The following is a 27862-nucleotide window of genomic DNA, read 5'->3' as shown; positions in this document are numbered from 1 at the left end:
TACTTTAGTACAAGTCAGTCAATTTATTGGCGGCTATGGAGAAGCATGGATATGGAGACCGTCCCAACTTTGTGGATAGTCCCCTGTGAGTAACTACGACGTATCTCCAGCCAACCTGCTGTTGACCAATTTCCACTGCAATCAAAGTAGCGGCTATTGCTTTCCGTAAGCCGTAGTAGTACCCTTGTTCATGCGATCAATCATGCGCCTCTGCTGAGAAACACGGTTGAAGCCCATTTCGGGATCTAGTCCATGAGGACCAACAGCCAGAGTGATTTTGACGACGTTTCCGGACATCAAACCAACCTTCATAGTGGATCTGTTCGAATAATGATATGGGACTTCTCGTTCAGAGCGCGGTGATTTCGGCGAACATATAAATGATGCTTAAAGGACAGTCAACGTAGGGGGGTAGAGAATCCAGTGATTACTGGCAAGAGCTGATTGCGCGCCATATATTAGAAGACGGTGTCAATGAAAAGGTGTACACGCGGCCAGCTTGATGAGCTGCAGCTGCAGTGACATTCAAGAAAAATGGGTCTTTACACATATTACTTTGGGCATGGGTAGAAACATGCATGCTTAGGAAGCAAATCTACCACCTATTCTGTCTAACAGAGGGCCCTCATGATGCAGCTTCGAGTATGGCCGATTGGTGCGTTTCCGCTCGCTGGAACACGTCGGACAGCTCAGCAACCCGGAGTTGGATCACGTGGAACTGTATCAGACGGTGATTTGCATGCCCAAGCATGGGTGTTAACAGGTTGTGATACAATTGGCCGCTTCCTCGGGGTGAATATTGGGACCCCTCTACAAAAGAAATTGTCTAGGCTGGCAGTTGGTTTATTCGGTATTGCAGTTGTCTTTGCTATTGTGGTGATGAGCGCGAACTACTGGAGAGACAACAATGAGGTGGTTCTTTACGCTGTAGCAACAGGTCTTAGTATGCTCCCTGCCTGTCTTGTGGTGGTACTCACGATTACTATGGCAGTCTGGACAGAACGGATGGTGCAGCGCCATGTTATTGTCCGAAAACTAAGCTCCCTGGAGGCACTTGGAGCGGTAACAAACATTTGCTCTGATAAGATGGCCACATTGACACAGGGCAAAATGATTGTGAAACAGGCGTGGGTTGCTTCGCTGGGAACGTATTCCCTCGAGGGCGGTAGTGAACCCTTCAATCCGACAGTTGGAGAAATCAGTTTCCAGGGACTGGCTCCAAGGAGCTCGTTGAGGAGAAGATGGCTGCAGTGACCAAGAAGTCTGACGAACTGCTGGCCGACAACAAAGAGCTTGAGGACTACCTCAATGTCTGCTCATTGGCCAATTTAGCACATGTCTACAAGAAGAAGCACGAAGGCAGCGAGCGCGTTGAGGGCAGTGAATGGCATGCCCGGGAGAGCCAACTGAGATCGCCATTCAAGTCTTTGCATCTAGATTCTCTTGGGACCGCGGCCGCCTGCCCAAAGGCGAGGATGCGAAATGGACGCAGAAAGTGGAGTTTCCGTTTGACTCTGACGTCAAGCGGATGACCGTTGTTTACACGGATAATACCGAGAAGAAGTCCGTGGCATTCGCGAAAGGCTCTGTAGAGCGCATTCTGAGAGATGCTCTGAATTTGTCTTCGAACAAAGTTCCCCGCCGAGTACCCTTTCCGACGAGCATCGTAAGCTGGTCATGAAGAATATGGAAGCTCTGACACGGATGGGCCTTCGTGTTTTCGCCCTTGCGGAAAGAGACGCTGTTCCAGATACGGAGGACCGGAAGGAGGTCGAGAAAGACCTTTGTTTCCTGGGCTCGGTCGGGATTTACGATTCGCCCAGACCTGAGTCCGCCAGAGCCGTTGAGCTATGACACCAGGCGGGCATATCAGTGCACATGTTAACGGGCGATCACCCCGGAACTGCAGAAAAGATTGCTCAGCAGGTGGGCATACTACCTGATCTTCAGCAGGTTGCTGTGGATGTTGCACGGGCTATGATCTTTACTGGCAACCAATTCGATAACTTATCTGATGAAGAAGTTGATGCTCTTCCTGTTTTACCTCGAGTCGTCGCCCGCTGTGCGCCACAGATTAAAGTCAACATGATCAACGCACTTCACAGGCGCGGGCGCTTTGTCGCAATGACAGGAGATGGTGTGAGTGACTCTCCGTCTCTAAAAATTGCGGATGTGGGAATTGCTATGGGACAGAGTGGTTCAGATGTGGCCAAAGATGCTTCTGACATTGTGCTAACCGATGATAACTTTGCATCTACTCTCAACGCGGTTGAAGAAGGTCGTCGGATCTTTGATAATATTCAAAGATTTGTGCTTCACCTACTATCAGAGAATGTCGCCCAGGCGTGTACCCTATTAATTGGCCGCGCATTTAAGGATGAAAGCGACCAGTCAGTCTTTCCACTATCACCAGTGGAGATTCTCTGGGTTATCATGATTACTTCTAGCCTACCAGACATGGGACTTGGTATGGAAATCGCAGCTCCGGATATCATGGATCGGCCTCCGCAAAGCGTGCGTTTTATTCCCCATACCCAAGCTCGTCGGCATAATTAACAGGCACCTTCGCAGAAAAAAGGAATTTTGACATGGGAGGTGGTCGTGGATATCCTTGTTTACGGCCTTTGGATGACCGCGCTGTGTCTCTCGTCATTTTCGCTAGTGATATGGGGCTTTGGCGACGGTGACCTTGGCCTGAACTGCAACAAAAATTTCAATTCTCAGTGCGAGCCTGTGTTTCGTGCACGCGCAACAACCTTTATTTCACTTACCTGGTTCGCCCTTTTTCTTGCATGGGAAATGGTTGACATGCGCCGATCATTCTTCCGCATGCAACCAGACTCGAAACGTATTTCACTCAGTGGATGTTTGATGTCTGGCGGAATAAGTTTTTGTTTTGGCTATCCTAGCAGGTTCTATCTTGGCTTTCCCTGTTGTCTGTATTCCTGTTATTAATCATGATGTGTTCAAGCACTCTGGTATATCATGGGAATGGGGAATAGTTGGCGTGGAGACTGTTTTATTTTTTGCCGGCGTGGAAAGCTGGAAATGGGCCAAGCGGATCCTTTTCAGAAGATCCAAGAAATCACAGCATGAAAGCTCTCCCTCAGAGATAGTCTAGCGCTGTTCTGGCGAAGGGTTTGGGGTGCGCGGTGCTAATGATAGAAAGGTTTCATTATCATGCAATATGCAATCAAAATACAAGCGAAAACACCGCTTATTTCGTAGGAAACATAAACGCTTGGCATCTTTGGCTCTGTTCGCAACGCTGTCTCTTTGCTCGCGATCGGAGGCTTCCCGGAAAGCTAGTTGATCGCATTATTTTCATTTAGATGTAAGTGTTAGTTACATGTGGTGAATGGCCGGGCGGCGAAGGGGAGTGGTCGCGTCTCACGGACGTAGCGCGGAGGTTTTCTTATTTTCTTACCACCTCACCCACGCTGATGATAGGATGTTTAACATGCATTCTTGTCACCATCGCCTCTACTTGCCTATGCTCGGGTTTTCCCTAATTTGGAAAGACTAAGCCTAAGATTCTTTGTTCATTCCCCGATATCGAGATCAACAGACCCGCGGAGAACCTTGTGAATATTATAATCAGAGCTGTCTTAGTTTATACATCAAAAGTCTAGCCCCTCGGCTTCCTATTGGAGCAATGTCTTAGAATTGGATAAAGTGTCAGGGTGATTAGGCCTTAGGCTTGTTCTGCTTGCCTAAACAAGTTCGTATTGAATTAAGAGCGTCGGTGTTCCGACCTAAACATTTCTAGGTGAAAGTGAGATGTGAGATTCGCCAAAGCGGTCAACGTGTCAGGATGATCCCTACCAAGCTTCGTCTTACGAATCTCTATTAGGGCTCTACTATGTTCGAGCTGTTAGCAATAATCCACGCACTTGTCATTACTCACTTACCGAACACCGCCGAAGTCTACGGGCGCCACCCTCGACCATCGGTGATGGTGAGTTACTCAGTGATCGAATGTGCTATATAATGCCTACATACCCTCCTAGAACAAGTCGCGAGAATCAATGCGCTTCAATTTCAGGAAAACCAAGTGAACGGGAGCTTTGGATCAAGCATTGGATAGAGACATCCTGACTTTCTTGAGACCACACTCTGGCTTTCCCGACTGTTTACAGTGTAGTCTCCTTCTCCCTGGAATTATTTCTACGAGAAAAGTTCCAGCCGGCCGTCTGTATCACTTTAGGCCAATGCCGGCCTCAAAGAGATAGTCTATAGTCGCTTCCTATTGAAGGGCGTGCTAAAAGATACTAGTGATTTGACGTGTCTGCAAAAGCACGTGGGTCTATATGTATTTGAACCCGACGTATTAGCCGTGCCCTACAATATTTCTCTAGTGATATCTTGTCTACAGGAATCAGGCTTTATGTAGCCCACGACCATGCTGAGAACTCGCTCACTACTGACGAGAAATTCCTAGGTAGTGTCAGCGCATTTATCCGTCGCTGCTTCGAATACGCCGACCTCAGCCATTCTTTCTTGTTGTTGTTTTTTTGTCTATGTAATTGAAGTAGCTAGATAATGTCGCATATGTGTTGCCCTCCTGTGATGAGGTGCTTATGACCAACTTTAAACAATTAAAATGACGAGGTGTAAAAGGCTCGTGGGAACTTCGCCCATGGCAGACGATCTTGATTGAGCTGGACGAATTTAAAATGTAACATGTTTTCAGAGAAGCTTTACAGTGCCTACAAAATGCTATAGTCCAAATACAATTATTTGTGATATTCTGTCGGATTTATTCAACGCGGTTTCAACCATAGGAAAGCTCTAGGGTCTGAATACATCAACGTTGCAGGAGCTCTTTGCCCGTAAGCCCTATCAGTTTACGGAGCCTGACAACCGCCCCAGAGCGGCTCTGGGTAAATATCATTACGACGGGCATCGCTTTCGGCTATAGTGGTTGTATCAGTGGCTGAAGATGGACCAAACGTAGGATTTCCGATGCATGCTGGCTCGTCCTCTCTCGCACGATTCTCATCGTCGCCATTGTATTCAACAATGCCACCTGGTCGAGGAAAACGAATGTCTACTCCCTCTCTGGTCATGCAACCATTTATGTTGGTGACGAACATAGCAGGAAAAGCAAGCGACTGGTTCCACACGTTCTCGGGGGGGGCTTAGCGATGGGCCATCAACTACGGTGATGGGTACACAGTTCATATACATCTCACGATTGCCACGACGGTTGAACCAAGTCCAAGCCAAAGTCCGGAGGCAGAGCCACCACCTATGCTGCCTGGTACATTTGCAGGGCAACCCCCTTCATAGGAATTGATGACCTTCCACTCCGAATTCTTTGTAGGTTCGCGATCACTAGTGAGGCCCACCTGGCAGGACCCACCGCCGTGCGTTGCGCTCCCGTAAAATTTCGTCGAGTAGTTTTGGCCAGTCCGATAAGTCACTTCTTTGCTGGGAACTTCGAAGGCGTGTGGGCGTAATTTGCGAGGAAAGTCATGCTATCTGTGGCCAGTGGCGAGTTGTTAAGAGTACCTTTGCCGTAGGGCTCTGGTGAAATCATGGTCAAGTGCGCATAGACTGGCGAACGCGCAACTGCCATGTTTCCTGTTGGTCAGATGGTCGGTATACTTGATTCCTAAGAACGCTTTTTTCTATCCGAGCCCAAGCAATATGACACGTTACCCTGGATGTCACTGCAGCTGCAGGTTAGTCAAGCTGACCGCGTGTATCCTTTGTCCATTGACATCGTCTTCTAACATATCGCGCGCAAGCAGCTCTTGCCAGGGAAATTGGCGGATTCTCTACGTCCCCTACGTCGACTGTTCTTTGAGCATCAATTATATATGTGTCAGACTCACTGCGCTCTGGACGACATCTGGCATATCACTGTTAGAACAGATTCACCATGAAGGTGGGTTTGATGTCCGTAACAACACCACCAAGAGCCGTCCGGCTATGGGACCTCTTGGACTGCCTGCTACATCCTACACTGAACTTCCTACCGCTAATCAGCGCTCATGTCATGTTTGCTTTCGGGAGAATGGTTTAGGCGCATGCCTGCTGCCACTACAAGCGAACTAGAGCACCCCCGCGAGGATATCACCCCGCGTAAATTCGTCCTAGACGATGATGGTGGAGATGTTTTTACCAGGTCTAGTTTCAGATGGCCTTTGCTAGGCCCCGATCGGGCTTCAACCGTGTTCTCTCAGCAGCAGAGCATGGTTGATCGCATGAACTCGGGCACTACGCCTCACAAAAAGCAACGGCCGTCGCTTCAATCGAAGTGGTGGATATTGATCTACCGTAGATTGGCTGGAAATATAACTCGTAGTTACTGACGGGGGATTACTCACAAGGTCGTGACGGCTCCCATATGTAGAAGGAGCCGATCGGGTATTCTTGATTGCATGCTCGTCCAAAGCTCTCAATAACTTGGTTGCCTTTGTGGCAAAGCTACTTTCCTTCTCGCGATCGCTCTAGGATGTAGGCATTCTATTGTAGAGTAGGTTCGAGTGACTTGCAATCGCCGCCTAAAGCGATGACTTTGACTAAGCAAGGAACAGAGTCTATCGCATCACGATGTTTAATTAAGCCAACGAATTGTATGTTCGAGCCGCACCTCATCACATGCTTCTACACCTGGTAGGTCTGATCTTGAGCGTATTGCCTGATCATAGTTGAACCAATGGAGGTTCAACCTACACCATCCACTCTGGCGAACAATGCAATCACAGCGGGACGGTGAGGACGCTGAACTCACTTGTTTATTGCAAGGCCGCTGGGTCTGTCACTCCAAACGGGCATCTACAATTCTCCCGCGACAGATCGTATCTTACCTATTCAATTATCAGTCTCACGTAACTTGTACGGGTATATAATAAGAATATATAGCTGTAGCTATAACTAGCCAAGTAGCCATATGCTCGCATTCAAACTAAGCCTTATAATGTACCCTATAGCCGCCACTATTCTCCGCCATATAACGTTCAAACTCACTAAGCGCTAAGCTGGGCGGCATTACATATTGCGCTTCTTCGCCTACCGCCCTCGCTAATTCAGGCTAGTAACGCGCAGGAAAGCCAAAGTCTTTTGGGAACGCATCTTCCTCTGTTCCCGGGAACAGTTTCTTGTCCCTGTCAAGCTTCTTTCCCGTATCGTGTAATGCAAAGTGACTGCCCAGCAGCCTCTTCCATTCGTCCATCCCTGCAAGCCCGACAGCATCAACCCCAGAGCAAAATAAGAACATGAACCCGTCACTAAACGCCTTCCCCGACCTGTGGCACTTCTCCAGATACTCTTGCAGCCGTTCTAGTGACGGTTTAATATGGAAGACCGTGGAGAATGGCGTCAGATTGTAACTAATTGCCAACCACGGCTCCATTACAACGAAACTCTCAACGAGGATCGAATCCGTCGGACGGCGCAGTTGCTCCTTCCATCGGTGATACGCATCAGCAACGAGAGGACTGGGATGTTCAGCATGATCGTAGTCAAGATACTTGACCTGAAAGCCATGCTCGTCTGCAAAGCCGACGATATCATCAGTCAGCGCGTCTGCGTAACCCCATTCTGCCTCGGGGACTTCACAGTTGGATGCAGGCGCATTCCAGTCCGTCCTGTGTTCCCTCCGCATCACTGTTCCGCCCATTTTTGTCAATGGGGATTTATGCGACTCCACGAATTCTTTCACAGTATCGGGCCCCTGGACGAACTCTTCTGGGTTTATTCCCCCTAATCGTGCCAAGCCCACCACCACCTACCCGGTGTTGGTGGGCCCCAGGAATTAGCCATTTCCCATGAATTAGCCATTCTTCATAGAAAACTGCATTCAACGCATAAATTAGCCATTGATTCATTATCAACGTCTTCACTGCAACGTGTCTGCAAGTAATCGCATGTTTTGGATCAATCTCACCTGTGATTACCCGATATATTATGCACAAAAAACCGTGGGTCCAGGGATAGCGTCAGGGGCAGGCAGTCAGCGGAGAATGTGTGGAGAGACTCGAATATGGTAAAGATTCCATACGAGGCCAAAGGGACAATCGGAAGCTAGCGCCTGTTGCACGAACAGCATGCCAGGTGACTGTGTCTAGCAACTGTTTGCGTACCCGACAGAGATTTTTCCCAGGGTCGTTTCAACCCGCGGTAGGAAGAACAGATCCTCTCCTATAGTCTCGCCAGATACCGGGTCAAATCGCACAAATCGAAATTCTATCCAGTGCGCCTCTTTAGGGAAAAGGAGCGCTGACATGTAGAGGAAAATGCCGCTAGCGTGAGTAGTTGGACAGAGGATCTGGACCTGTCCACTTGGAGCCGGACAGACTGTCGAGATTGGGGTAGAAAAGGCATTCGATCAAGGAAGACCCTTGAGTTTCGTATCCTGCAGGGTCGACTTTGCCAAGAAAATCCTGCCACAGATCATTCGGATCAGTAGCGAGACAGGAAGGCGGTGTTGGTATGCTACAGGATTCATGCCAGATAGCGTGAAGGTCGATATCCAAATCGTAGTCTATTAACATTAGGTCAAACTATCATCAAAGAAATGGGTACAGACCATTGTCGTTCAATCCGTTCATTTCTGCTATATGACTGGGCGTCGAACGCTGTAGGGAAAATATGGAAGTGTGTAAAGCAGCGATTTAACGTAGGTTGGGAGGGATGGAAAGCTGGAGACGGAGCAGTTTTTATTCCACTCTTATTACACAGAACGAGGACAAACTAGGGGAATTTATAACTATATGCTAAGTTATCGAATGCGTTGAACGTACCAACAGCGTGCACCGTTGGCACCCGTCACCAACACAACGAAAGTTCACCGGCAGTATAAGCCTTATCTCTCCTTAGGGAAAACAGAAATAGATAGCGGAAAATCAAATGTCATTCTTCCTGCCCATAGACGCTCTACCATGGACACTTTACCAAGGCTCAGGCTCATCGACAGAGTAGGCTTGAAGATCGCTCGCTTCCAGGGCTGAAACAACACCATTACAAAGAGCCTGAACCGCTCGCTTGCGCTCCCACAATACTGAAGCTTGTTCATTGCAGAGCTGTAGAAGGATATCACTATCGCTTGCTAGCAAGTCATTTGACGCTTGAAGCTGTCGCTGCTCCTCCTCGAGTCGTATTTTCTGGGCCGATTTGACGACGTAGCATTCCCATAGGCAAAAGTACAAGTCGAGCAATCTGAGGGCTGGTGTAGCGAGGGAGTCATTGAGGTTTACTACTTTCATGAACTCCGCCGTAAGGGTGCCGCGTGTTCTCACTGGAACCTATTCAATATTAGTGGGTTTTTCAGTTCCTGCCCAGGGGGGTATGACCGACCCTGGGTCCGATTGTTGTGCCGTTTGAAGCTTGCTGTGGATGGTTTTCCAACTTGGGTTCATCCTCTGGAGCTTGGGATACTCGGCATTGTCTCTTGGCTGGCCGGTCAATTGGGGAAGGCGAAGTGGGACGGTCCATTTTGGTCATCGAGATGGATTGGATCAGAACTTGTTCTCCAGGGCTATTTATAGCCGATAAGTCAAGCTAAGGCTGCTGTTATTTCTACTAATCTTTCCTCACCTAGGATCGACCGCACTTTCGAAAGCCAGTGAACAGTTAGTTCAACTGCTGATGCACGATCTCGTGAGCTGCTCACCTCGAATTACTCACGGATATCCGAAAAGGGAGAAAAGAGTAAACGTTGAAAAATCGTCACCGAACCTAAGGAAGGTAGATTACAAGTGTACTTGTGACGCGTTGAATGTTAGACATCAAGTAGACCTCGTTGAAACTTAACCGTGACATTAATTTGACTGCAAATCATTTGGAACGAAGGAAACAGATATACCGCGTTTGAGCTTAATATCGATACCAATTGACGTTGGTAACCGCGAATCTCGCATTGTGGTACGGACCTACCAAAAGTAGATTTCACTAGCTCTTCTAGGTTACCAATCCTTCTTAGTGACTGCACCAAATGGTTCGTTGAGTGTTATCATATTATTTTGTTTTGAATAGGCCTCCGGGTATTATTGTTATTCCCCAGATCCCAACGATCTCCTCAAAACTGCCGTCCTCTCACGCACCACGTTGACTGTGAGATATGAGGAAAACTTGGTCTTGTACTTCGAGTTTTCAGAGGCTTAAGCGAAAGCTTCATGAATTCAAGTATTCTTTTCTCAGTATCAGTCGATCAAAGCCTCTCCCAGAGATACCTACCGCCGCTTCTGACTTGGAACGCACACGACGATCAGCCGCCCCATCCCCAGAGGCGTCCCCAAATGAAGCTAATAGATCATAAAAATGGGATGAAGGCACCTCGATCAGTTTGGACCCACTACCGCGAACATTCACAAAGCAGACTGAAACTAAACTCTTTTTAGTTCCACAACCTGTCGGGTCGTCGTGCGAGAACAAAGAGCCTTCAGGTGGCCATTCCGTGCGAAACTCGTTCGTGAGGGAAGTTGAGAGATCGCACTGCGTGGACGAGTAACAAACTTTCGTCATTCGTGAATGTCATGGTTTGTACTGGATGCATGTAACACACTGCACACTTGAAGGCGCTTGTCGTCTGGAGAACGTCCGGATCCTCGATCTTCACGGCTCGGGCCAACCTAGGGGTATGTCGCTAGTTTGGCTTCTTCGCCAGGCGGCCACTTCGGGCTTTGAGAAAGACTCATTGGGGCAAACGGCTGTGGCGACATTGTGGGACATGCTGGTTGGCCATTGATGTACCAATAGAGTCGAATCATGAGGTTCCGAGTGAACCGTGTCATCTTTGGCTTGATCCAACAGATGCAAAAATCGGGTGGCCCACACTTTTGGCCGACAGCGACGGCGTCTGCACTCTAAACGAAATAACCGCTTTGCAGCCAAGGAAAGTCCCTGCGCTGGTGGATACGCGAAAGCAAGGTTTTGGAGCAGCTGAAAGCACAATACTCCATTTATCCGGGAGTCAAGCGGCACAGTGTTTTGACAATGATTCCCGTCATCTCCTGCCCATATGCACCGCTCACGGTGCAAGGGATCACCCAATACTTGGCCCAATACCCATTGTAGATGAGCAGGATTGCAGGACATGATGAAAAAATAAATGTATAAGCGTCTCGGGTCAATCGCGAGGTTTGCATGTAATCAGCTGGAGAAGATATTATTGTTGAGCTGATATCTGTGATCATGTAGGGCGATTATAATATATATAAGTTTTAGAAAGTATATAGTAGGCTTTTCATCTTACTCTTTCGCCAGTACATGCCCGCGCAGAAGAGGTGTGACTTGCCTTAGTGGCAGCCAAAATAGGCTTTGACTAGATAAAAGTGATTCAAGTTGAAGCACTATTCCTATGCGTACGCCAGATGGCCCCTACAGAAGTGCTTGATCTCTCAGTACGGGTCCCCGGAAATCACCCGTTTGTTCCTTGGATTTACTTTCCTGATAATATATTATTAACCTCCTTAATATGTGTCGTGATTGCGCATGAGACCTTTCAAATTCGGACGAACATCGACGGAAGATTTCTGATACCGACGTAGTTCGCCTTGGTCTGTTTGCGATATATCACTCCGCTGTACCCGAGGAAACTGCGGTTTGCTGTTGATTGGAAATCTACCCAACAGTCCCCAGAAGATGTAGTCACCTCTTTTCTATCTCTATTATTGAGCTTGTGTTTAACAGCCAGTGCAGGATGCGTCTCTAAGCCATGGAAAAACCATCGCTGTTAGGTGAACCAACGCGGCCGATTAGGAAACGAGCTTCGAGTGGGAAACTTAATTAAGTCCCAGTATCGGCAAAGAAACAACATGGCTCAGATGGATATCTTCTATAGGCGGAAAACTCACATGCTGCTGGTGTTCAACGGTGTTTTATATTCAACTTGTGGACGTTGATTCAACTTTCTGACATCATTCACCACCCGTACATCGCCAAAGGTGCTGGAATGAGAACACTCAAAAAATACTATCATGTCGGCACAGTACCAGCGAATTATGACCACAGAACCTAAAGCCTCCAGAGCTCCTGGAAGCACAAAACAGACCCTCGGCCAGTCGGATCTTTATCGTGGCAGCGCGGCGCGGCTGAATCATCGCCCTCTAACAACCCCCAAGTCGTGAGAAATTGAACTCCCTTCCACACGTCCTATTCATGAGCAACAATGGTTTGGCAGCCATGTTGCTCCTGGGAATATGCTTCGAATCAATTGGGTGCTCGAGAACCATGTGGATACGGCCACTGGATTAAAACATCCTTGATTCGATCGTGGGTGTACGTACCACTATTGTGGTCACATATTGACATCCATATTCCTCCTAGGAGTCGGCCCTGATAATAATAACCCGGAAGATATGGTGGGCATGACCACTTCAGCCTCAAACATTTAAAAGGTCATAATTGTCCCACGGTCGATGCTCTCTTGTCCTTCTTTAGTTCCAATAACTTGCCAGTACAACACCATCACCAGCGAAGCCAATCAATCATGGACCACAACCTAACACAGATTCCAAAGAAGTCCAATACCCCAGACACAGAAGGTCACAATGGACGTACATGCCAAACTGGTATCGTTATTTTAGATCCCCTTCTCGAGGAATCCATCGGCTAACATACCTATTTCATGAAGGCAATGAATCGGCTGGAAACTTCCGTCGTGTCGATGATCTATTCTTCCACGAGTATCGCGGCCCCACAAGCCAGGTTTTACTACAGACTGTTGACCAGTCCACTGGCTCTGTAGCTACAGAGGTAGTTACTTCCGTCGCTACATCTCTTGCTAGCGCAGGGGCCTCTACGTTGTCTCCAAGCGTCATAAAGACTGAAAGCCAAGACCTGCCCCCTCTGGACGCGAAAAAGAGAGCAGCCGAATCCTCAACCCCCCCCACGAAAGCGACGCCGACATTCACACTCCACCTCTCAAATACCGGGCCGCTCACAACTGGTGCATCAAAAGAGACTCCCAAGCAATATAAAAATTAGTGAAAAAATGGTCAACGATACAATTCAATACCTACAAACGCTATCCGACCACATCTTGATCTCCGACACCATTTCCCCCAGGGAGTGGTCCACTATGCATCTCGCCACCCAATTACTACAGAGCAGGTACGAAGAGATCATCGTGAGAAAAGAGATGGAAACAGACGCTGTGTCCGTTTTTGGTTCCCCACCAACACAGCCAGAAGATAAGTGCCGGAAGTGTGCTGCTGCGGACGAGGAGCGGCTGTATGACTGAGCCTCCTCTTCCCTCTAATCTTGCTGGTTATATTTTGATAGCATAACTGGTCCTTGAAAATTGAGGAGCAAATATAGTGTTATGTAACCAATAATCGATATTTGAGAACCTGTTAAGCTTTAAATCTATCAGTACATGACTAAGGGACTTTCAGGTGCGAAGGAGTTGACCGATTTCTGCGCGATGTTAGTACACTCAGCAAGCAGAAAGAAATATGCCAAACCAGCTGCACATTGATCTACAATCAATGCAATATATTAGACAATTTAGACAGCGTGTGCAAGACCAATCGGGGGCAACAATGAGAAATAGCAGTTTCGCAAGTCGAATTGCCTCGAATATCAAAACCAGTCACTCTTTACATTATTTAACCCGCTTCCTTCGTAATGTTGCAATGGCTCTGTGCTCTACAAGTATTGAAATATTTGTGTTATTCCGTTAATCAGCTCATGACTGCTGGTCCTGATAACTCGGCAGTTTGGCAGTCATTTTGAGTCTAAATGTCAGCATATTAATCCAAGTGACTCATTATGGCATCAGTTGTAGACTATATTAAACTGTAGTATTGGTAAGACAGGTAATTCTAGAACGCCGAGGCCCAAACCAGCTGTGCCAGTATTCGTCCGAGAATTGTGAGAGAGCGACTCGCCGTGCTGAAAAGCGAGCTTCCAAGCCAAAGGCATACCTAACCATAACCAAGTCCACGGGATTCTCTCTCTCCACCTGGTCAACATGCTCGTTGCAGCGTCGACAAGATGCTGGTCGCATAGGAGTTGCGAGTGATCATTACATGGCCATGTAAGTGGAACTCTGTGCAACGCAATAATTACTGGCAAGTTTGCCACTTCATGGCCTACCAATTATTGTACTAACCATACCATGTCTGATCCGGTGCGCTCGTTGGCTTATGAGCGAAACATGAGGCCGCCATTACAAAGAAGCTGCCGCAGACTCTGGCTCGTTTGATGGCTTCCGTCTCTTTATTTTTGGCGCGTTGTCGGTCATAGGAAACCTAGAATTTGTCCGTGGACATTATTCCCTAGCGCGGTTAAGGGTAGCAAGATCCTGAGGAAGTTGAGTTATGCTAAGCAGTGCGGTCATGTGTCGATTCGTATTGAATTCTTAATTAGCTCGAGACTCAGGTTCATGATGGCTGAACAGCTTATTGTCAGTTATAAAAGGATACACGTGCCGTTAACAGTTTGTATGTAAGCACTGTGGCTGATCGGCCTCATCTTACGACAGTCAGTCGAAGCTGGCATCTCCTATCACAGCCGAGAGTCGAATCCTTAACACCGCGCGTACAAAACAAACGGAAGTCCACTTTCTCTCTTAGTTCTTGCACGTTTTGAATCCGAGAAAACACCGCCCTGTCATCATGTCATCAAAACTATCCAAAGACAACATGATATGTGACCTTGGCACTATCAAAGCTCAATCTCAGCTCCCCATTTCGATGTCGGCCCCCACCACCCGCGAGAGCCATACGGCGGCCACCGCAAATCTAACATGACCGCACCGCCGCGGTAGTTCGAAGGTTGTCACGGGGCCTCCCAAAAGCCTTTGCCTACCCCATTTGTGTGGTCTGGAAAATATTGCATCCGTCCTGATTGTAAGGCAGGAGTCACCATGGGATACCTATCGAAAAGTCATTACGTATGAGAATGCTGGCAAAGTTACAATTGCCACACGCCGCACTCGCCTGTCTCGCATGGTAGCCATCCGGACATACGGGAAAGAGAATGCTCGAAGATTGATATACAGATTCGGACGTCTAGAAAACAGGAACGTTCTCTCCTTACATGAATGCTACATGCACGAAGATCTCGCGTTCTTCTTAGTTGATGACTTGCCGCTGACGCTGGCGCATGTTGTCGCTTTTCCATCTGTTTATTCTAGCGAGACAGAATTGGGATCCATTATCTGCCAGGTTGGTCCCTCATGCCCTTCGATGAGCTGTTCTGACATTTTAGATCCTGGATGGTGCCTGCTACTTATCTTCATTTGGCCTTGCGCACCAATCACTGGCCTGTGGTGATATATTATTTGGCATTGACGGGGTCATCGTCAAGATAGGTTTGTTGATGGCCGCATCCTTGCATTACCTGACTAAAATTTCGCAGCAAGCTCAAACGTTCATATAGATTGCCCTCCAAAGCAATCTGAAATAGCATATATTGCGGCTCTTCCGTCGATCATGATGCGGCTCATGCAGAAAAATGGCAAAAACCAAGGCGTTGTTGGTGTGAATGATCTGGAGCGATGGCCAATCGATTCTGCCGCTGTGGAGTTTTTGTCCGCTACCGAGACGGCAGAATCAATCGAGTCGTTAGACAAATGTGAGTCCTCCTAGCAAGCTATAGTGTTTCGGTAATGTCCAGTAGCAACCACTGTTGGCGGGCAAGCACAGCCCAAGCGATGATTTGGTGGTCCTCGCAAGAGCAGCTCTGCTCTCCGGTAGCTTGAATTGTATTTACGACCCTGACTCTAAAAAAGTGCCAAGGGACAAAGACCTGGTGCACAACTCAGATATTCGCGAATCCTCGTCATGATCGTAGGCTTCACCAATAAACAACATTCCATGCGTCTCCTACAGTTACATACTAAAGTAATTTGTTTTTTCCACGGCATGATACATTGTCTTGTTCTGCTCAAACCCTTTTAATATTGCGCTCCAGTCAACTCTATGCTACATAATTTACGTTGCGTTGCTTTCGAAAAATCAAAGGGTGTCATTCAATACCGTGACCCTCTGGTGACATGCACAACCTTTGAAAAGCCGACTATAAAGGATTTCATGAGGCCATTCCCGGTTCGATGAAGTCTCATGCATTCCGTTGAAAGAGCTCACAATCACCCTAGTAAAAGGACCTAGCTCTTCAAAGCCCAATTTAAGATCGCAACGGCACTGAATTGTCAGATCCCCGTAATAGTTGGGTTTTAAAAAAGCCATTACCCAAGACGTAGGACAGAGAAAGCCATCAAATTAAAGTGAATGTCTCAGAAGCACGTATGTATGTCGCTTGTAGACTTTAACCACATGATCAATACTGGGAACCGAAACCAACTGGTGAGCAACGTCATTCACGGGTAATGTCTCCGGATTTTACTACCCCCAATGGCTGGCTAGCGATCGTCTTTAACATGATATATAAAGTTGGGTTGGAAGGAGCCAGTACCCAGTTGGCTCATTTCACCACGATAGTAAACTATGAGGTTGGTTGTCGCACAAGCTTAGCTACGACAACTCTATTGTTTCTCACCCCATCCAAATTTTCCTCTGGACCGGACAAGGGTTAACTTACTAGCTCAGACGGTAGCCCCGAACCCTCTGACAAAGTACGTCATTATTTTTCTCAGAGACATTCTTTTCATTGGCAGTCTCTCAGCCCTGAATCCTCGTGAATCAACTAGGTTCGATCAAGGAACTTCTGTTCTAACGATGCAGCAAAATGGTGAACAATATTGGCTCTTAAAACGTCGACAAAGCGAACCTCAAAAAGATCCCTTTATTCTCGTCACAATTTGTCTGGCGGCAATGCCGGAAATGAATCCTATCTTGCCACATGGTGATCTCCAATAGGTTATGGAATGTCTTATAGCACACTCTCTCCCCGTAGGCCGATGTTTCTAGCCCCATCATCTTGGCGACACTTCCATTTAAGGTGCGTGTAAACCGGAGGGGGCGGTTCGGGGCGTGATCAACTGCCCATCTTGCCACCTGTGCACATTCCAGCACCCAAAGTGCTCCTTTTAATGGGTGGTGTCTTTGATAGGCTTCAAGCCAATCGGTCCGGTTTGCAGTCTACCGGTCACCTGGTCGGTGTTCAGGTATATCTCCAGCTAGGAATGACCATCTGAAGACAATGGGCTCCCAATTATGTCACGGGACTCTGTTAAAAGGCCTAGATTCGGATTCTACATCGGATGGATTGTTCCAAGCTCCGTGGTTCATGAATTGGCTGCGATAGCGATGGCTATTTTGAAGACTAAACGCCGCCGGCTTCAGGTTCAGTCCATTGCAACCAAAGCAAATATCACAGCTGAATCTTCGGTCTCAATCTTCTCGACTATCCAATTAGAAAGACGCCTCTTTCAATTTGTACACGCAATGTCCTTCCTGAGGAATTATTTCGGTACCTCCGCTACCGCTACCCCATCAAACAAGGAGAATAAGTCTACCCTAGTAATGACAGATTAGTCGCAACCGACGCCAATTTAGAAGCCACTTTCGTCAAATTGTAGATATCTTATTGGCATATCCCGTGCTCAGTCACTAACCGTTGATATTCTTGGAACCACTTCTCGACGACTGATTTGTCAGGTGCAGCGCTACGACAAGAGCTCACGGGCGTCGTATATAGTACTCGGGATGACATTTAAGGAAACGTTTCAGCCAGTGGTCGCCGATTTGTGGGGGTAGTTCTGTCTCGTCATGGTGCCTTCTTTGAGAATTGGACTGGCTGCAATAGCAATTTAGCGGCGGTTTATTGATGCTCCGTCCGTATCTAACCTTGGTATTCAATATAGTCATATGAAGCTTGCTCTTGTACAGTAAGTACTAAGCTTCCTGCCATTGAATTTGTCGTTGAATAAGCGATTTTCCACCTTTCCATCGCCGGCGTAATCGACCCTCAGGGACCGCGAATTCTCGCGCAGTTTTCGAGATATTGGGTTTAGATTGCTGTGAGAGGTGGTCAAGAGCTTTTCCAAACCGAATCGCTATAGATTTATTGCATTTAGGCATAGTGGGTGGGATGGTTTAGGAGTAAAGTAAAAAGGTGGTATTAAAGACCTGCCCTTTCATTTGAGTAGCGGACCCTCCCTTAGAAGGGTCTGTATTTTTTTGTAAAAAATGTAATGGTCGGTTAGAGCCACGCCAGTCTCCATCTTTTGGCCCTAACATACGGAACGGTTATCCCGGCGTTTCACCAGGACCGAGGAAGACCCTCCCTGATCTTACCGATAATTTGACCTAATATCCAGGGGTCCGTACGGAGTACGGAATACAGAGTACCTGGACGGCCCGACCCATGTCGACGCTATTGCAATCCGAGGCAATCCTCCGAACAAGAGCACACTAGACTATTGTGATTGGCCATTAATACGACTTTGCGCGCTGCCCCTTGCATTAGCGCGTCGTTGGCTTGCCTTATCGTGCGGTCACCATGGAAAGCCAGTCTTGCTGTCAGGTGTTTAAATAGTGCCTCGTAAGCGGGTTCAAAGGATTTGCCCTCTTTAATTTCTTCTGCGGCTTGGCAAAGGAAAAAATAATACGCAGATTTCATCATCATCTTCCTCATGTTGCAATCAACGTTGCTACTTGCGCTCACCCTCAATGTCTTTCAAAGCAATGGTAAGCGTATTTATCCATTACAAGCTCCCTTTTTCCCACACGCAGTCCTAACTTTGAGCTTTTAACTAGCATTCCGAATCACCTACCCGCAAAAAGGTGATCTTGTGAATGTTTACAACGGTCTTCCCACCGCCTGGTCTTATAACTCTTCCGACTCGATATTGCTCCCTCTCTTGATTCAATTCGTTGCAGCTTCACACCTGGAAGAAGCCCCGGACTACATTACGGATGAACTCAATATCACTTTGGGTACATTTACGATTCAAACCAGTTTTAGTCTGGCCGATTACTATTTGCTCCGATTCATCTACGGCAATAATGCATATGAAACTGGGAGCTTTGATATTACTATGTCTGAACATCCGAAAAATGCCAGCGATACATCGAGTTCCGCCAGTTCCCTCGTTGGGTCGACACCACACCCTAGTATCCTGATCCCACCTGCTACAGAGTCCGCAACGGGAACGAGCTCTCTAGTGCAAGGACCAAACAGCCCTTCGGGCTTGGCAGCGGCTGCAGCTACAACTGAAATCCCAAGAACCGATGAGAATAACGATGATGGTCTAAACACCGGCGCCAAAGTGGGAATTGGAATAGGTTGCTCTGCCGCCGCGATTATTGGGATGTTGAGCTTGTTTATCCTCTATCGGATCAAGGAAAAGAATAAAACGATCCCCGAACGACCGCCTAGTCCGCCAAGTGTTGGTCTAGTAGAGATAGAGTTAGATGGAAGCAGTGCTACCCGGAAGATATTTGAAATGGACGGAAAACATGAGGCGGCAAATATCCCTGAGCTTCCAGCGCATCCCTTTCCATCAAGTGAATTACCGGGATGATAATGTGGGAAAGAGAAAGGCAAGAAACATCTATAGGGTATCTAGCATCTCATAGAGTAGACAGAGAGGGTTTATCTTACTATCTGAGGGGTAGAATAGATGAATAATAGCAGTGGTAATACCCAAATAAAATTGCATAAGTCTTGTTCCAGAAGAAGAAAAGGTGCGTGTCTAAGCAACCGCCTACCACATGCAGAGTAAATGATAAACAATTTCAGAAGCTTCTGTATGGCAATAAGAGTACTTCGTCACACAAAGAAAGATAAGGTTTTATCGATCGGCCTATGAGACTTGAAGCACGCAAAGGTAAGCGGATCGGGCCATGGATACAACTTCGTGGTCTGTTGTCCTAAGAAAAGGCTGAACGCACATTTGACCACTTGCTCGATGGATTGAGATATTTTTGGCATCTCTCAAACACTTTCTCTTGGGCGCTTTCTTCTGATCACTTTGTACCGAGGCCCACGTTCAGAAGCATTACTGTGAGGAGGCGAAGGACGTGAAGGGCTATGGCTCATCTTCTGGTTCGGTCCTATAGAGCTAGGCTGACCGCGACTAAAGGATTCATGATGGAAGTCGCCGCCAGTTTTATGAAATCCAAAGTAATAAAGCCGCCGAATGAGAGATTGGTGACTTTTAGCGGACAACTTTGCAAGTATATGAGCAGGGAATTTGTTTTCCGGGGCAACGAAGACAGATTGCCCATTTTCCGACCAACGCATTACTGCCTCATTCTTCGGATCATCAAGGATTCTCCCATATATTAGTACACAGGGTAACAGAGATGAAGTTCCAATGGATGCTTCACTTACTCGCTCAGATTCTGAATGAAGTCGGATGCGTGAAGTCTGGGTCCTGGCCTTGCGTCGCTCTCAAGGCATGCGACAGCTCGTTGCAAGTCATTCCTCGCAATGGCAACTTCTGGCAGAGCTGCATCATTCAGCTCTTCGTTGACTGCCTGAACCGACCGGTCATTGCTAGCATGCTGGACAGTCGTGTAGGCGCTTGATGAATCTTGGTAACCGGAGCTTTCATCTTCTGTCGAGGCAACAGGACCAAAAGCACCCTGGTTTGGAAGGGCGTTTTGAGCACCATCCAAGTGTAGAGCTCCTCCTCGGTTGTTGACGTGGTGCTTGTTTTCAGAAAGCTGAGAAACTAAGTCTTGATGATTCCGGAGATGTTGCTCAACAAGCGAAATTTGTTCCAAGACTACATTGATCGGCTTTAGCTTCCTGTACTGCACCATGAGACAAAATTTTCAGACACTCACCTTCGCTTACTACTCTCCGAGCATCAACAAGCTCTTGCAAAACCGTGTCGTTTGATTGAAGTTCCTTCTGGCAATCATCTTTATCTGGCCAAGGGAAGAGAAACCGCCAAGGCCTACCAGAGCGTAAGAGTTTGAGGTCATCCTCTGACAGCTCGACGCTAGAATTTCCGACCTTAAGCTGTGCTGGGCCCTCAAACTGGGGACCTGCAAACAGAACAACGCTGGTCCAAGTCAACGGTGGTCCTTCCCTCACGGACGGTATTGTAATCGAGAAAAGGCTCTCTAGGCTCTTGCTGAGGCTCTTGCTAGTCAAATCCTCTCCGCGGCCTAAGGCAATACTGCCACCTTCATTTAAAACCGACAAATGATTCGACAATTCGGTCGAAAATTCGGAAACGGAGGTATTGGCAAGCCTAAGAGGTCTTAGACTTTTATTATAATATTGAGAGACAAAGTTGTTAACTATTTTATCAATAGTTTGGCAAGTTCTATTGCCGGGCACTTCGTTGAAAGGAGTGGTCATCATTTCAGAGCACAGGCTTGAGCATACCCTGGACTCCAGGAGGCAGAACAGCAGAACATCAATGGCGGTAAGGCGCTTGCCGAGGCGGGTTAAGGTTTCTCCGTGTTACTAATTGTTGACTAGTTACAGCCACTCGACGCACGTCCCACATACAGTCACATACTTTTGAGCATTTCATTATAGCCACCATTCTTTAGCTAATTTGTTTATTTTCCGTTTGGGCTTTTTTCTAATCTTTCCGCCTATCACATACCACATGTCCACTTTTGAGATACTTATTTGTACACATAACACGTATCCGTTGGTTACCCATTGCAAAGATATATTCTAGAGCAAGTAGGATTGAATGAGTAATGCCAGTTTCTATGACACTGGATTTGTGTAATTCATGTCGAACCAGTTCGTAGAAATCGGATGGAGGGTTACAAGGCTGTGGTAAGGAATTTGTAGGTTCGTATCACAAAAAATAACAGCGCTAGAGTGAAACAAATTTCGCCTGTATTCAAGTCTATCCCGTTGCTTCTCGTGCTTGATGGCAGAAAGGTTGACACTTCAGCGCCATCGTACATCTCGATCGCCAGGATCAGTCTTCGGCAGAGTAATCTAATGGCCATCCGTCGGGCGTTAGCTGCCCACAGAACTCAGGGTTATAGGCAGATGCTGTCTTATCTAGGGTAGCCACGTAGCGATTGCGGCCCTTACGTTTCCCGTGCGTTGCATAGTGTGCTTTAAGGTTGTCCCGACGCAAGAAGCTGCGTTGACTCCCAGGTACCCAGCAGACATGAGGCCTCTCCCCTGAATGGCTTGCCAGGTGACGATTAAGGGTCTTTCGAAGTTTGAAATGACTCTTGCATCCCTGAACGTCACATTTGAATTGCCGTCGAGGGATGTTGGTTTGCGAACCTCCGAGGCTCAAATTGGACGGATCCTGCGGGCTATATAGAAGATTGACAGGCTGCCAGAAGGCTTGACAGGGTCCAGCAACAGTATTCTGGCTGTCGTGCCGCAGCGCCTCAAGCGGCTGTGGGTAGGGAGAGTTGATATTCTCTTGGTTTGGGAAAAGGCAAGTTCCAAGGAAACTCGGCGCATGGTCAAAATGCCCAGGAGGTGACCCTAGCAGGAGATGGTTGAATGGCACTGACGTAGACAGACATCCGAGCCAACAGACCACAGGTCGCGATCCGCAATGGATGGAACCCGGATCAATAGAGCAATCTGATTGCCCATGATAGTGACCATCACAACTGCCTTCGTGCTTTTGCACCGAGTGAGGCGACGCATGACGAATAACTAGGCCCCCATGATTTTGATGAAATTCCACGCCAGGCCACTCGGCAGGGCCAGGAGCATCGATTGCCTTTTATTCGGCGCGGTCATGGCAGGGCATTTGTATGTCATTTGAGAATATTAGATTATCTTCTCCGCCTATTTACGAGGGTAGTGTTGTGATTTGGTGCTCTATATGTGGACTTCCACCCGTAAATAGCATATTTGCAGACATTTTTTGTGGGCAGAAGAAGAAAGTAACAAGCGGTATAGTCCTCACAGCGCTATAGATGTGTTGTTCGGATGCCACGCTTGATTAGTCTGGGTGCAAGCATGGAATGCCGGGTAGAAGTATTCACTGAGTGTTGACTAGCTAGGCGAGGTAAACATAATCGACTCAGTAGTAGCAAACTTTGTGACCGCTGGAATTCCCACGGCATCACGCTTCCATCCGATAGAGCGAAAAGAGTCGCCGAGTTAATGTCCGCCATCCCACGGACAGCGTTGAATAACGGAAACTCGCTATTTTACTTGCTATTTTTTCTGCGTTGGATTACGCCTTCATAGATTTGTTGACAAAGATGGGAAGTTGATAGACGGAAAGCCCGTTGGTTAAACAACGATCAGACACCAGTGATCTGACACCTGCAAGGTTTAGGTCAACACATGGCGTTTTCGCCGCCCACATTCTTAAACAAGGTGCGATGAGCGCCTGAGCTTGATACGGTATTTATACGGGCTTTCAACAACCGTTAATGACCCTTCCGTCAACTCCTGCATACCAAGTCTGGCTACCGTAGGATGGGTGATTCAATACAACAATTATTGTCAAAATGGAAATATGGATGTCCAACAGCTCGCCATAAACAAACAGCCGTCAACAGTTGCCAATTTCCGATTGCGCTGAACGATTCGTCCCACCACCGTAAGGATCTGGGATTATCTATTTACAAATGGGCAGCCTATAAGAGAGACCGGCGCCAGGTAGAAAGCAAATTGTTTAACATGGGTTATTTGCTCGTGAAGAAAATGGATGCCCCAAAGAACTAACGGGCCAGCAGCCGAGTGAAATCTCAATTCACAGGAATAAAGCCCATCCACAGGCCACATCCGAACTTGAACCACCATAGGGAAGCTGAGTGCAATGACAAATTAAAATTGTGCCTGACCATCACAATCCTCTCTCGCGGCAGGAAGCAAACCAGAAAGATGTGCTGGCGACCGAGCGCTTTCGGCCCATTTTGGAGAAACTAGCGGATCTCGAACGCGATGATCAAAAACTCGCTTTTCACGCGGCTCGACCTGCGAGGCTCTATCGACGCATATGGGCCTCGTGCGTGCCTGAACACCTCGATGAGGAGAAACTAGGTCAAAGCAATAAAGCTTCCAGGGGGGGCTAGCATCAATCCGAGTGACGGGAAAGACGGTCTTCAGCTTCGTCCCGATGAGCAGCTATGTCGAACTCAGTGCCTTCCAAAGCAAACTCATTCTCACCCTCAACTCACTCTGTTCCAAGAGCCACTGTGTCGAGGTCGCAAAGCACGATGCATATTTCCCAACCAAGGCATATTCTTCCGTGTCTGGATGGTGGACCAGGGCTGGCGATGGATGCATCGTTACTGGCCCGTCACCGATTCCTTTGTACTTTTGTGCTTCAGTCTAACCCCGACTTGGCCATAGCCTAAACGGCATCTACCCCGACCGCCGCATGTTCCCACCCCCCTCCCTCGTTTCTCCTTTTCCTTTTATCTCCCCCTGCACTCTTCACAATAAAAAAAGGTTCGCGACTATGGCGGAAAAGTTACCGCAAATTGCGGTGGTGGGTGCTGCTTTTATATAATGTGATTTTTCAGTTCTCACTCGAAAGTTCTAGGACCCGGATTTCTACTCTATGGGCCCCAGCTATGGCACGGATCCGCAGGACTTCCAGTCGTGAGTTGCCACGGTGAACTACCCCTATGTCTAGGTAGTCGCATTCTCACTCCTCTTCAATAGAGAGACCACCTCGATCGCATCCGCGATCCACAAGGGACGCATGGAAAATGGTCGAAGGTCAGTCTATAATCCAGTCCAAGATCGCTATTAAGAACTAAACCCGCACCTAGATACCAGGCCACCAAAGAAGAGGATTACTGGTTGGTTGCAATGCCTTGATTTTTGTCTTACAAGGAATAACCATGTTCAGGGGTCCTTCTGACCAACAGCAATTCGAGGCCTTTGAGATCGGGTAAATCCATTCCATCTACCATTCTAGTCTCATTCTCCCTGATATTAACCATCTCAGCCATATGGTCTTCCTTGTCCTAGACCACGACCAGCCAAATTCTCTATTTCGCGCCCCTATCGGCAATTCGCCCAAGGTATATTTACCCCAAAGCGTTTCTCGCTGAATATCCTGCTCATATCACATTATAGAATATAATGGATATCGGAACTGGTCAAGGGAGTTGGGCAATGTATTTCAACCAAGTAACCCCGCTTTGTTGGAACCTCTAACGAATCTCTAGTGATGTTGCCGATCTCTATCCGTCAGGTACTAGATTTCTATCTCGGCAGCTTTATTCTTTATCTTTGTCTTTAGACTGACATTCCTTAGCTACCGTCCGTGGCGTGGATATCTTCCCCCGCCCGTGTCATGGATGCCGCTTAACTGCATCTTTGAAGTGGATGATGTGCTCCGCGAGTGGACATGGCGGGACCCGTTTGACTTCATCCATTTGCGTCTTATGTATGGCGCATTTAATTCGGATGGATGGGCCCAGCTATACAAACAAGCTTATGAGTGAGTTATAATGCTAACCGCTCAGTCTCGCGAGTGATGAGTTCCTGACATCTTTGACTACAGCGCCCTCGAGCCCGGTGGCTGGATCGAGCAGATGGAACTAGACGTGCGAGTCTACAGCGACGATGGGACCTTAAAGAAAGAGCATCTGCTATTTGAATGGGGGCCTATGTTCGTTCGATTAGCCGAGCGAGCAGGGCGATCACTCCAAACGCATGAGACGATGCGCAACGCCATTGAGAAAGCCGGGTTCGTCGACGTGTACGAGGAAAAGTACAAGATCCCGCTAGGCCCTTGGCCGAAGGATCCCTTACTAAAGGAGGCCGGTTATCTCCAGTTTGCCCACTGGAACGCTGCTATGGAGGGCTGGGTGATGTGGATGCTAACACACTATGGGGAGCCGGAGCCGTGGACAAAGGAGGAGGTGCATGTGTATCTGGCTAAAGTGCGCGAGGAGTTGAAGAATCCGCACATTCACGCCTATGAACCTGCGTAGGTTTTCTGCCAATCGCCCCGCTAAAGTTCTTTATACTGATGACAATTAGGAAACGCGTGTGGGCAAGAAAGCCTACCAAGGAGGAGGAGCAAGCGAAAGCGAAAGCGAAGGAGGCAGATGTCAAAGTCGAGCCTTCGCCATGAACTTACTCTGGATCTACTTGGGCGGGAACAAAGTTCGGAACCCTATAAGCCAATCCTTTCATCGTTACTGCATCTTTTCGGTGCTCATTCTCAGGCTTCCAAATGGTCACTCATGGAGGCCTGCTTTTCAGTTGAAAATCGTCCAGAATTAAAGACACCTCATTCAAGGTAATTGAGACTCATGTTACTTTTTTTTAACTGGAGTCCATCGGCTCCAGGAACGTATAAGTCGGCCCTGGGTGCTTTCTTGCTCCTGGAGCCCCAGGGACAGTTCCCAGAGGTCTTCCAATAATCGAATGGAGTGTCTGGGATCGGTGTTTCCCCAGTGGCTCTAAATAAAGAACATCGGCGACTTTAGGAATTTCGGCGCCATCAGAGTGGGCTTGTACCTTCGTTTTCAAAAAATGGATCGTAACTTGAGATATCGAAGCGTAAAGAACGGATGATTCTAATGGACTCGTCGCGAAGGAAATGGATTTGAAGGAACGTACCTAATACTTGGTCTGTGGGACCTTCGACGCAATCATTACTTAATGCTTTATATATATATATATTGGCGAACAACTGAATGAGGCTGAGCGGAAATCTTGGGTGACCAAATCGAACTATTCGGCATTTCTAGCCAATTACCGCGCATAGTATTGTGCCGCTCGTTGCCACCGGGACCTCCCAGCAAGAGCACGCATGCCATCGTGTGGCAGCCGCTGCAGGAACCCTTCATCTTGTGGAATAGGGTACATACCTGGCGTGGAAATAGTCCTTCCTATTACGGAATCGCCGCAGGAAGTGCCCCACAGAAAGCATTGTGATTAGAGCGTTTGAAACAGGGGCAAAGCTGGCCTTGAAATGGCAAGAAACCGCGCTGCCTCTGTGCGACGTTGACCACGCTCCCTTCACCACCCGACCATTCACCACAACAGTGATGTTTCACCACACACATCTCACCACATCTGCTCATCAACACCCACCAACCACCAACCACCAACCCTCAACTCTCAACTCTCAACTCTCATCACAACAAGCATTCTATCAAAACAAGCATCCTCGCACAAAATCTCTGTTCACTCTACACCTGAATGAAGGATGCCTTTTCCATTGCAGCGAAGGGATCATCGGACCGCGAGAAAGGCAGAAAGAGTGGGAATACGAATTGCTAACGACGGAAGCCTAGCTTGAACCTTACAATTTGGTGTTTGAATTTGGGATGATCTATATTCATTCTATCTATCCAATGATGCTTCTTCGGAATACGAAACGAACGATGGAGATAATGTGCAGGTCTTTGCTTCTTCGAATACTCTTGGAATACTCGATTACTGGCCCCTAACACCATGAAGAGGTGCCTGCACGTCGCTAGAGTGGCTTGTTGCGCAGCTTTTCCCCTGCAGAGCCTAGTTATGGTTAGATGCCCGATCCCTTCGATTCGGAGTTCAATACATTCCTACTTGTTCGGAAGGTGAAGGTGCTAGCGGCCTTGCAATGCCTCGTTCAACACAGCCATCTCTACCGGAATATCATAACCGACCATCCCATGGCCGATGACTGGGGCGATGACTTCATTTCTCCCCACAACTAAGACTGACGTCTATTGTCTCGACGTGACCCATGATCATGAGCGTGAAGGGTACACTATAAATCTACATATGAGGAACTATGAGAACGTTTTTCAGGCTGCTCGGGATAGTGGGTTTGACGGTAGTCGTGATGGTCGTCTTATCACCGGCTCCCTTCCCCATGGATTCAAATGGAGAGCGTCAGGACCTCGATCTTCTCTGTTGGACGTTGGACGCATTGTTAGCGTCGCCACGAACCGACCGGCTTCATCAACTAAGGACTAAAGGCACGGCGGCTACAGAAAAGTCTTTGTTTGGTGGAAGCTCATATGCTACCAATTCGATCGCGACTCGATAGTGCAGCCAGCAGAGTACGCAATTTGGCTTAGTCTCGGCCGACTGGCACGCGTTGTCTGCCACATGGGGAACTCGCTTGGTTGACTTT

At 47.8% G+C, this 27862-nt stretch overlaps 6 protein-coding genes across 6 annotated transcripts; 3 read left to right on the top strand and 3 right to left on the bottom strand.

Moving 5' to 3' along the window:
- Positions 1–630: 630 nt before the first annotated feature.
- N7489_004882 (uncharacterized protein) lies at positions 631–2556 on the top strand (the record flags this gene model as incomplete). The annotated part of the gene is made up of 5 exons (XM_056710634.1): positions 631–1127; positions 1190–1380; positions 1425–1563; positions 1635–1800; positions 1861–2556. 5 exons carry the CDS (start codon positions 631–633, stop codon positions 2554–2556), a joined length of 1689 nt encoding a protein of 562 aa, XP_056569055.1.
- A 4486-nt stretch (positions 2557–7042) lies between these two features.
- On the bottom strand, positions 7043–7630 carry N7489_004881 (uncharacterized protein; the record flags this gene model as incomplete). Its single annotated transcript, XM_056710633.1, has 1 exon — positions 7043–7630. The coding sequence occupies one exon, from the start codon at positions 7628–7630 to the stop codon at positions 7043–7045; it is 588 nt and encodes a 195-aa protein (XP_056569054.1).
- Positions 7631–18493: 10863 nt separating this feature from the next.
- N7489_004880 (uncharacterized protein) lies at positions 18494–19384 on the top strand (the record flags this gene model as incomplete). Its single annotated transcript, XM_056710632.1, has 2 exons — positions 18494–18548; positions 18618–19384. 2 exons carry the CDS (start codon positions 18494–18496, stop codon positions 19382–19384), a joined length of 822 nt encoding a protein of 273 aa, XP_056569053.1.
- Positions 19385–19797: 413 nt separating this feature from the next.
- N7489_004879 (heat shock factor family protein) lies at positions 19798–21180 on the bottom strand (the record flags this gene model as incomplete). Its single annotated transcript, XM_056710631.1, has 3 exons — positions 19798–20137; positions 20197–20593; positions 20655–21180. The coding sequence occupies 3 exons, from the start codon at positions 21178–21180 to the stop codon at positions 19798–19800; spliced, it is 1263 nt and encodes a 420-aa protein (XP_056569052.1).
- A 580-nt stretch (positions 21181–21760) lies between these two features.
- N7489_004878 (uncharacterized protein) lies at positions 21761–22458 on the bottom strand (the record flags this gene model as incomplete). Its single annotated transcript, XM_056710630.1, has 2 exons — positions 21761–22290; positions 22320–22458. The coding sequence occupies 2 exons, from the start codon at positions 22456–22458 to the stop codon at positions 21761–21763; spliced, it is 669 nt and encodes a 222-aa protein (XP_056569051.1).
- A 1774-nt stretch (positions 22459–24232) lies between these two features.
- N7489_004877 (class I SAM-dependent methyltransferase) lies at positions 24233–25864 on the top strand (the record flags this gene model as incomplete). The annotated part of the gene is made up of 11 exons (XM_056710629.1): positions 24233–24262; positions 24317–24375; positions 24439–24495; positions 24549–24578; positions 24629–24670; positions 24728–24803; positions 24859–24899; positions 24951–24971; positions 25040–25225; positions 25289–25717; positions 25771–25864. 11 exons carry the CDS (start codon positions 24233–24235, stop codon positions 25862–25864), a joined length of 1065 nt encoding a protein of 354 aa, XP_056569050.1.
- Positions 25865–27862: the final 1998 nt, after the last annotated feature.

Source organism: Penicillium chrysogenum, assembly GCF_028827035.1.
Source record: "Penicillium chrysogenum strain IBT 35668 chromosome Unknown utg000002l_segment0_segment0, whole genome shotgun sequence".
Taxonomy (NCBI): Eukaryota; Fungi; Ascomycota; class Eurotiomycetes; order Eurotiales; family Aspergillaceae; genus Penicillium; species Penicillium chrysogenum.
Note: the sequence above shows the minus strand (reverse complement) of the source record. Positions and strands in the feature narration are given on the sequence as shown.